The sequence below is a fragment of the Neodiprion lecontei genome, chromosome 1 (assembly GCF_021901455.1).
Source record: "Neodiprion lecontei isolate iyNeoLeco1 chromosome 1, iyNeoLeco1.1, whole genome shotgun sequence".
Classification (NCBI taxonomy): domain Eukaryota; kingdom Metazoa; phylum Arthropoda; class Insecta; order Hymenoptera; family Diprionidae; genus Neodiprion; species Neodiprion lecontei.
The window spans coordinates 21,612,957-21,623,822 of record NC_060260.1 but is presented as its reverse complement, the minus strand read 5'-3'; the positions used below and the strand labels follow the sequence as shown (position 1 = coordinate 21,623,822).

Here is a 10,866-nt window from a genome sequence, read left to right as displayed (position 1 = left end):
CAACCCTTTCTCAACTATCAATTTTTCGATATTTCAACAACCAATTATCTTTTGATCGCAGTCGTTGACCCTGCACTTTATTCTTGTATTTGCAATCCTCGTGATCTAATTAACATTACTCTAGTTTGTCGTCAACATCTGTTCCATGAATGCAGAGATATAACTCGGCCCATGTCTCAAAGGGTAATTCTTCCATAATCCCTGTGTTAAAAATCCGATTTTCAACTATTTTTATCTCTCTTATTTAGTCATTGACCTGGTCTGAAATTTCGCATGGCTGAGAATGAGTACTTAATCTATAATATACTGAAAAACTAATTTCGTCTGTTCACGACCCGTTCGTATTCGAGCCATCTTAAGGTAAAAAAAAAACAATAGTTTCCCGCGTTTGCTCGAATGAAGTATCGTAGGTGTCTTGACTCTTACAACGCCATTGTTTTGCATTATAGGTTTTTGGCTAAAACGATAGGATTAAATATATTTTTGGCATTTTTACAGATTTTATAATTAGGAAGTTTTTTCACGTCTTTCGAAATTCTTTACATGTGTTCGGGATAGAGGAGAGTTATTGACGACCGGCTGTCACTATACTGGCCCAAGATGTTGCTTTGGGTAACTTTGGGTCCGATCTCGTCATTGCTCTCGAGTCAGGGAACGGAGGAAGTGGAAGAATGGCCGTAAAGAAGATCCATTCGAATGTATAATGGTTTATCGTAATGGTATGAAGTGTAAATGTGTAAACGAAGTAAATCTTAGTTATGAGTGTTGGAATTGATGCTTGGAGAATGATATAGGAGTTGGTTTTTTAAGATTTGGAATAGAGGTGTACTTGATGGAAAATGGATTAGAAGTGAATCGGTTGAATAATAGGCTGGAAGTTAATCCGTTGTTATTTAAAGGATGGAATGGAAGTTGACTTGTTGAAAATGGATTCGTAGTATTCTTGATGAAAGTCGAATTGAAAGTCTACAATAAAGATGGAGTTTGATGAAGATTTGATAGGAATATATGTAATGGAAGATCTAAAATCGTAAGTGCGGAAGTCAGAATAGTAGTGATTAAAATAGCTGAATACGGCCGTAACGACGAGCGCGAGGCTAAATGGAATAGGAGAACAGGAAAGAGACTATAAAGTGTGCGGGAGAGTTAGCAAGTAGCAGTAAAGATGAGGAAGACCTGTGACTGAAAGGCCAGACGTAACACTCGAAGGGAATTTTTCAGAAAAATGTAAAAACAATTATTTCAAGTGTTTTAAGGACACACTTTTTACTACACCTACTAAAATTTAGGGAAAACTAAGAATATGCGAATTAGAACCTGGTTAAGTTAACATTGAATGTTTCATATGCATGCATTTCTCACCTCGTAATATAATGTTTTAGCGAAAATTTGACAAGTTTTCTGTAAAACACAGAATTCAAGCTAAATCAACTCAGTGATATCCATAAAACTCGTAGTTTCGCATCAAATTATTGTGTGGCAATAAAATCATGAGAAATTTTAAGAAATATATGCTTGATATTGTTATAATTCCTTGAAATTGTTCAACCCCGTGTTCAAAGATCGATAAAGAAAAATACGAGTAACTATGTAACACTTTGTTCCATATTTTTTGGAGAATTCCAAAATTTCTTTCAAGTACTTCATTTAATATTACCGCGAAATAATTGAAAAACATATGAGCCGTCATTTTAAGATACAATCTGTTGCGTGAATCGTGAATTATCGCGACTTGTTTCGTGATTTAAATTAGAATAAAGATTGATACTTAGTTTAACCATTCACCAGGATCATTCTCGACGATTTCTTGAATCTTGTGGATCTCCTTCAAGAATTGATAATATTTAACATCATCAGGAGCAGAGTTTTCATTGCAATTTTCCATATCCGTGGCAGAATTTCCCGTCTTCCGCGGTGATTGGTGAATCGCATTCTTTAGTTGATCGTATGTTTGCTGTAGCAATTTTTCCTCTCCTGTGTTCATCGACTCTGAAGAACATGGCAATACTCCTTGATATAACATCTTCATATAATCTAATTGAGACTTCAGGGACCCACATCTTGTTTCCGCAACCTCGAGTTGTTCTTCTAGCTCTGAAAAATCACCAATTATAATTATTAAGGGTACGCAAAAGAGTCAAGCAAGGCAAAATGTACGGTATGGCAAAGTGAACGCCTCGAATATTTTCTAGTTGGGCGTTATTAAACAAACTGTATTCACGTGAACAATAAGCATTTGTTCTATACTACATGGCAAAGATAAGTATGTATGTATAAAATATTTATTGTATAGGAAAAATCAAACATCTGGATTTAATACGCCGTGAAAAGATAACTTGGATCAACTAGGATTTTGGATTACCATATCCTAAACAGTATTCTTGGATCGTTACTATTTTTATTTTTAAATTTGAAGTGATGTCTGATTTTGCAGCGTAATTTGCATTTTTATTTCTGCGCGGTTGGAAATAATCTCATTAATGTCAAAATAATTCCGGTTACTATTTTTTTTTTGTTCTTTAGAATCCTTCCAATTGCAATAGCGTCATGCCACATTCGCTATTAACAGTAGAACTTCCAAAATTAAGACGAAGCTATTTTTACCAAAACCAGTCAGACTGACTAGTCTTAAAAAATATGTTATGATAGAATATTTTCATTACATATTGTTATAAGAATTTTGTATTGTTACAATGATTTGAAGACCAGTTATCCTAAATAGTCTTAATGTGAAGTTTACCAGCTAAAACATGTTAATTTGTCGTAAAATTTAAGGAAAATAAGAATTCTCTAAATGTCTTGGAGTGAGAATTCACTCCAATAGAGTGAAAAATGACTAAGCGAGAGTGAAAACTGCGCAACTCCAAATCGAGTGAATATTTCACTGCAATAAAGTATATTATAATAAATAAATTCATTCCAATCGAGTAAAGCTTAGAATGATTTAATTATTCACTACAAGCGTTTGGAGTGGTAAAGTTCACTCTTAAAGAGTAAAGTATTCACCCTATAGTGCTAGTTGCGCAGTTTTCACTGTAAGGAAATTTAGAGAGAAAGTCTAGCAATTTGCTTTAATTAACGAGCATTTCAAGTTGAATGAAAAAATTAACAAAAATTCCATGTTATTATTCGCAAGAACATAATATCTAATTAACAGTTTGCACTCTCTTAAAGTGTCATATCTGCTTTTTCAGACTGTCACTGTCACTCCGTGAGAGTGAAGTTCCGCTTTATGCATAGCCGAATTCTCAATCCAAATTGGAGTGAATATACTCATTCTTACTCGGGGCTTCTTAAACAATTAATCTTGTACATACGGTAATCCATGAAAATTTTCAAAGCACGATATCAAGTAATACTACTATATTCTCAGATCAAATTTTGTACCGAATTTACTAAGTCTACGTAAATTTAAAGTTTAATAATCTGACTTTTGAAAAATAATTCCGTAGTTGAATTTTCCTTGCCACTAACATCACATATAATAGACTAGCTGACCCGACCACGCGTTGCTGTGGCTAAAGTTTTTGTTATATTACATTATAGTAAACAATCTAAGAGGAACAATAAGAAAACATCAGTCACGGAGTCCACTATGCTTTTTCACACAGATGGTATTTGTAAAAAAATATGGTGATCTCCTTATTTGACTTTCTACTACTATAACCCTTTAGTACAATGAAATTATTTACGAACAAAGACGAAAATGTTGATGTTGGTATACAAATTCACTGGATTGAGATTTGAAGGGGAAGTACGTTGAACACAATTAATTAAAATGTTCTTACACTTGATATTAAGCATAAATCAGTAGGTACGTAATAAAAATTTATCAGATTTATTATTTCCATTTACTTTTATAACAAATATAAGTATATTACAGTATAATACAGTAAATAACATGTGACGCTTAAACTCATGAATGAGGTAGGCAAGGCAGACAGTCTTAAACTTTTAAACATTAATATCTATTTTTTTGAATTATAAATACTTTCAATTTCAATTTAATTTAACACCAATCGGTGCACAATGTTTTTGGTTAACCTGTCTTTAGCTAACACAAATAGATTCGACGGTTTCCCAACACGTGAACACTAGGCTGATTCAAAAAAAACGGCTAATTTTTTTTTTCAAAATCCTCACATAAAAACTTCCGAGAAGGTGTGAAAAGACGCCTGTAAAAAGCAGAGCCCTTAATATTATTATTAAGAGGTCGCGCATCGGGAATTTCTATTTCCCGTTCAAATAACACAGGAATAAATTTTTTTAAATTTTGCAATTTCGTATTTTTGCAACGGCTCATTGAATTAGCGGACCAAAGCATATTTTTGTAGGAAATTTGACGCTCTACAAAAAAAGTCCTTACAAAGTTTTCGATAGTCACACTCCTTCAAAAGTTATTCGAGGTCAAAGTTGAACTTACAAAAAAATTCAATGTTTTTTTTTTTTTCGATGATACTATGAATCTTTCCTCATTATTTTGTTATAAAGATATATTTAATAAATATATCTTACTCTAATTGGGCTTTTTCAATCATTAATTTTCCCATCGAGTCAATATAAAGTTACCTTACAAAAATGCGATGTTAAGTAATAAACATGTTATCATGGAGAATCCATAACTGATGCACTTGACTATTTAAAAATGTAATTGTTCCGAAATCTATCCTCTTTATAACAAAATAATGAGAAAAGATTCATAGTATCATCGAAAAAAAAAAAAACATTGAATTTTTTTGTAAGTTCAACTTTGACCTCGAATAACTTTTGAAGGAGTGAGACTATCGAAAACTTTGTAGGGACTTTTTTTGTAGAGCGTCAAATTTCCTACAAAAATATGCTTTGGTCCGCTAATTCAATTAGCCGTTGCAAAAATACGAAATTGCAAAATTTAAAAAAATATATTCCTGTGTTATTTGAACGGGAAATAGAAATTCCCGATGCGCGACCTCTTAATAATAATATTAAGGGCTCTGCTTTTTACAGGCGACTTTTCACACCTTCTCGGAAGTTTTTGTGTGAGGATTTTGAAAAAAAAAAAATTAGCCGTTTTTTTTGAATCAGCCTAGTGAACACGCAACATATAGTTGCCCATGAGAAAAACATGGATTTTCCAAATCTAAACCACAAATGGACATTGTTTGACCTTGAGATTTATTTATAGACATGGCGAAAGCTAAACGAATTGGAAACTGTAGCCTTTTGAAGGGTATGGTAGAATCTGATGGTATCATCGGAATACGTGGCAACAGGACCACTTTTCCTTTAAACTTCCCAGCCAAAATGGTTGCTTCAAGAATGTTTCCGGTGATCTTTTTGATGACCAAACGCGTACCGTTACATAATTGAGGTGGATTCAAATTACGGAGGAGAATAATAGGGGAACCAATCTGTAATCGAAGATTATGTGGTGGCATTCCAGGGATATCTAATGAATTTAAAAATTCAATCGGAAAATTTACACTTTCATTTTCATCAACAACAGTATCGATTGATTTAAAAGACATCAGATCGCCTGGTAACAACTGTTGTATCTGGAAGTTAATTTCGTCAACATCAACGTTTTTGGCTGTCAAAATCGCCCGTTGACTAAGCCATTCATGATTCAAATAATTATTCTGTATATCCGGGAAAATACTCTGAATCAATTCATTTTTATCCTGAACAACAGTGCAAAAATTGTCTGGTAGTTTAATGCATTGCGTATTTGGTTGCAGTTCTATTTTACCGTTCCCAATATCTAGTAGTTGTTCAGAAAATATTTGTGCTGATGGATCATTTTGCAATTGTACTCGCATATTTATGGTCAATCGAAGTGTTTCAACACTTCGCCATAAGAATGATTGTTTCAAACATGCATTAATCTCATCCGCGAAAGTAGAGCGAGGTATAACCGGTAAGGTCTGCCGGAAGTCACCAGACAAAAGTAAGATAGCACCACCGAAAAGTTTATTATTGCTGTTTAAATCTTGCATAGTTCTGTTGAATGCTTCAAGTGAATATTTGTGTGCCATTGTGCACTCATCCCAAATTATCATAGAACTCTTCCGCAACACTGCAGCTATTCCACTATTCTTTTTGATGTTACACATTGCATCTGGTTTATTATGAACGTCCAATGGCAGCTTGAATGTTGAATGTGCTGTTCGCCCACCATCCAGTAAAATAGCCGCAATGCCTGACGATGCTACTGCTAATGCGATTTTTTGTTGCGACCGTATTTTGGCAAGAATCAACGATATTAAAAATGTCTTACCGGTTCCACCGGGTGCATCCAAGAAAAAAAAACCGCCTTGTTCAGCAGCAACAGCCAGCATAATTCGATCATAAATAATTTTTTGTTCTGCTGTCAGTAATGGTTCACTGTTCATGATAATTGTTGCTAAACTTCCATGGTCATATTGATTTTCTCGTTGTAAATCGGTATTGACTAAGTCGGTGGCTGGACGATTAGGTGATGGCATACCATAATGATTAAGTGGTAAATTTGAAATAAGAACACATAAATCCTCGATCAAGACCAATGCTTCATTGTACATCTCTGGTGTATAATCTATGTTTTGGCATTGATTTGTTTGTCTAATTCGGTGCAAGATGTCTTCTGTCATACAATTTTTATATTTTTCCCACAAAGTTTGTGCTTGCGAGGGATAACATGTCGTCAAAATAATTGCAAACAACTGACGAATGTTATTCGGTGTTGATGTCAACGCAGCATCAGCAAGCGTTAAGTCCCAATGGTTATCGTCTTCTAGCAATTGCAGTTCACGACATGCATCCTGGTATGTATTAAATACTCGACCATTAACTGTTCGTAAAAATTCAAAAGACGTTGGTCCGGGAACATTCACCAATAACAAACGTAAATAGAAGCACTCACGTTGCTTTGGATGTACCGTGTAAAGTCTCCCCAATGTCTTAGCTTTGAATATGCCTGTAATGGAAGGATGTGGTTTTCCTTGTTTCCGTGGCTCCCATTTTTTACTGGATTTGTTCCATGTGAAATAACGTGGAACATCACCATACACCAATGTCTTCGCGAATTGGCCAAAAACATCAGGTTTTTGACACAATGTAAAAAATTCAGTTAGAGTCGTTTTCGGAGCTTCGAACGCTCTTTGGAGAACATTTTCTTCAGTGAAGTATACACGTTGACCGTTTTCAAGATGTATTGCCAGATGTTGGACAGCAGGATCTCTTTCGTGGATGGGAAAGCTGAGAATATGCCAAATAGCTTCATTGCTGCTAATGTATCTGCCCATTTGGTATCGTGCTATTTCGTCATTTTTATTTATGTTTTGTACTTCAAATATGGCCAAATCACTGCCTTTGTTTACATATTTACAAATATACTTGATTGATTTAACAGAACTGCAAAGCTCAACATTGATATGAGCTTTGTAAGTTTTTGAAAGTAGTGGTGAGTATGGTACCACCCACTGATTATCAAACTCAACTTGATTTGGAAAGTTCGGCAGTCGCATTGTAAATGTATGGCCACCATTCTCAGTACTTCTGCGGCGATACATTGGATAACCATCAATATCCGTGATCGTGTCATTCGTATGCGGCTTTGGGAATTTTTTTTTACATTTTCCATTTTCCATGCACGGCGACGTCATGTTGAAAGCACCGCATGGCCCATGGATCATGTGTTATGTGACAATATCAAATAATTCTTGATCAATTAATGGGTCTGGAATTTCGGCTGAAATTATTTGATCGATTTCTTCAGGACGGATTCTATCTTTAAGCCAAACCAAAATGTGGGCATGAGGCAAACCTCGCTTTTGCCACTCTATCGTATACAGCCAACAACGTGTGATACCAAAAATTGAATATTTAACAATAAAATCAATTAAGGATTTCAATTTTTGTTTAAACACACGTGCAGTTAAATCATGACGATGAATGGCTTGTTGTCCTGGCAATAGTAAAGTTTGTATCTCTTCCCAATTCGGATTACATGTGAATGTAATAAATAAATCCGGTCGGCCGTAATGACGTACGTAAGTCATCGCATCTTGTATGTATTCCTGCATGTTCAGTGGACTGCCGATGTAGCTTGAAGGTAAAATGAAAGCATTACCGATGTCATTGGGATTTAAATTTCCATCGATGTTTCCAGCAACAGCATCTCGTAAGTGAATATATTCTTCCGATCGTAGTTTTGTCTGGTTGAATCGAAGGAATCGCAAGCGTTCGCTTTCGACCTTAGCATACATATCAACAATGTATTGATGGAACAGCTGACGATATCGAAGGATATAATTGTCTTGATGTTGTCTAACCATTATTCGGTGTGCGTAGTAGTTCATTGAGCTAACTTTATTATTTCTGTAATCACCTAAAAAAATAAAAAATAAAATGCAATACGAAATTAAAATCTATACATACAGTAAGAAAGTAAATAGATAATTGTCAAATTTACCGGTATTTGGATCATACTGTTTGATATTAAGGTGATATTCATCTTGTCCTTGCCAAAATATCAATGGATATTGTAGTGCGTCATATGAACGGTGTAGATCCGAAATCGTACTGACAGTGTTGTCTCGCCGTGTAATTTTTATAGATCTTTTGTCGACTGGATCACCAACCATGATAACAGCAACCTCATCAACAGTTGGAGCGTTGAATCTACCAGCATGTTCACCTAATGGTACTTTATCGGCTTTTATGACGATTTGATAATTGTCATTTTGCAGTCGTGGCGAAACTCTTTTGATCAATTGAATTAGTTGATTGTGATCTTCGAAAAAATTTTCCAATAATATCACAATTGCTCTTTCCTCTGCTTGTTCAATAAAATTATACAGGCACCGAGTCGTCACGCGCTCTTCACAATCGCCCATAAAATAAATTTGAAGAAATTTCGGATTGTTATCAGGCATTGGCATCAGTGATCCGATTTTATGGTACACCTGGCCTTGAATTTTGAATGTAGTTTCAAAATTACGTCCATCGGATGCACGATCGCAAATTTTAGTTGCCCCAAATGACGTCATTTGGAAGCAAGAATTAAATTTGCGTATCTTACGCAAAAATAATTTGGAATCATCTGAATTGCCAGTAAGAAGGGATAATAAAGGCTCCGGCGGAACGGGTAGAGGTGACAGCACAACTTTTCCTGATGCGCAGCACATGCCGGCTGCTTCATTCCGAAATTTCAATGCCTGACAATATTGACATACTTTATCCATTCCACCGATAGCAATTTTTGAATGCGCTGAGTAGTTAATATCTGGTGCATATTCAAAGGCAAGCCGAACGAATGATGCACGTGTTAATGAGCGGCTGATCCGTTGCCTTTGTCGATCTAGTACACGTACTGTAGCTATGTTTCGTTCTCGTGCCGCTCTTTTTCTCGTAATATTCTGTTGCAGACGTTCGTCACGCTGTTCTTGAGATTCTTGTGCACGACTTTCTGCAGTCCTGATTCTTTGAGCTGCATTTCTTGTTTCGATTTGTTCTAGTAATTGCTGAGCTCTTTCAACACATTTGCGTCGTGACCCTTTGCTGCTCGCGTTGTTGAGGTTAGATTTTTTCGGTGGCATTTGACTGAAAATAATAATTTAATCGTTTAAATATTAGAAAGAGGAACTGAAAAACATGTTATCATAGCACATTGAAATAATAAGTGCAAACGTAATTTTCAATGGAGGTTAAATAAAAATAATATAAAAATTTTTGTACAATTATTGAAAAAGTGTGGGAAGTTTTGTGCCATTTTGTCATTGATATATTAATTAACTTTTATAAAACTATGTGGTATTACTTACATGTATAAATTGAAATTATTGTTCCTGTGCTCCTACTGTGGCTATGTCTCGTTCTCCTGCTGCTCTTGTTCTTATGATATTCTCTTGAAGACGTTCGTTACACTGTTCTTGAGATTGTTGTGCATGACCTTCTGCTGTCCTGATTCTTTGAGTTGGATTTCTTGAGTCGATTTGTTCTGCCAACTGATGGGCTCTTTTAATACGTTTGCGTCGTGCCTCTAACACGTGGTAATTATGCTGTTAAAATGTAGCTTAAATGACACGTTCGTAGATTTACCATAGCAGCGCCATCTATTGATTACTTACTCAACCCAGTCGAAAGGTATCGACATCTGTTAGAATCATTTGGAGTTAACAGATAATTGTGACTGTCGAATAATAACAGACAAATAATTAGCAAAAAATTAAAATTGCGACTATAATTTGAGATTTAAACTATCCTATCTCTCAAGTTGGATCGAACTGCACATGGTGTGCGTATTGTATTACAATCGGTTAAGTGGTTTAGGAGTCCATTGAGGACAAACATCGTGACACGAGATTTATATATATTAAGATAAGATAATAAATGAAGAATACTTCCTATGCATAACCAATATATGTTGTTTCTTGAATATAATCTGTTTAATGTGATTCAGTACACCAGTTTCTTCATAAAAGAAATTTTTCACTCCAAAAAATTTAGAGCGTGATCTGTCAAATTGACAAAATTATTTCTCTGAACTTCTGGGATTGATAAAAGGTTTTTAAATTAACATATTTCTTCCAAATGTGTGCCTGTGATTTGCATAAAGTTTTCTATGAATTTATTTTTGCATCCCGTTCTGGGAAAAGTGGTCGGGATAAAGTGTGCATTTGCATCGCATAATATAGATTTTTTAATTTTTAATTTTTAATATATATTTTTATACTATAATACATAGAACTAAAAAAATACAAGAAAAATAGTTTAAAACATTTCTCTTTTCTTAGGAACTCACATTGGAATAAATTTTCATGAAACTTATAAATTAAATTGAAATTTTTCGAATTATTCATCAAAAACTGTTAAAATTAGTATGCATTGAAGTTTGACGATGAATAT

The 10,866-nt window shown here is 34.7% G+C and overlaps 1 protein-coding gene across 1 annotated transcript; it reads right to left on the bottom strand.

Moving 5' to 3' along the window:
- Positions 1-1,768: 1,768 nt before the first annotated feature.
- LOC124296609 lies at positions 1,769-7,622 on the bottom strand. Its single transcript, XM_046746650.1, has 3 exons — positions 5,463-7,622; positions 5,147-5,390; positions 1,769-2,094 (listed from the first exon to the last, which is right to left on the bottom strand). Exons 1-3 carry the CDS (start codon positions 7,620-7,622, stop codon positions 1,769-1,771), a joined length of 2,730 nt encoding a protein of 909 aa, XP_046602606.1.
- Between the last annotated feature and the right edge of the window lie 3,244 nt (positions 7,623-10,866).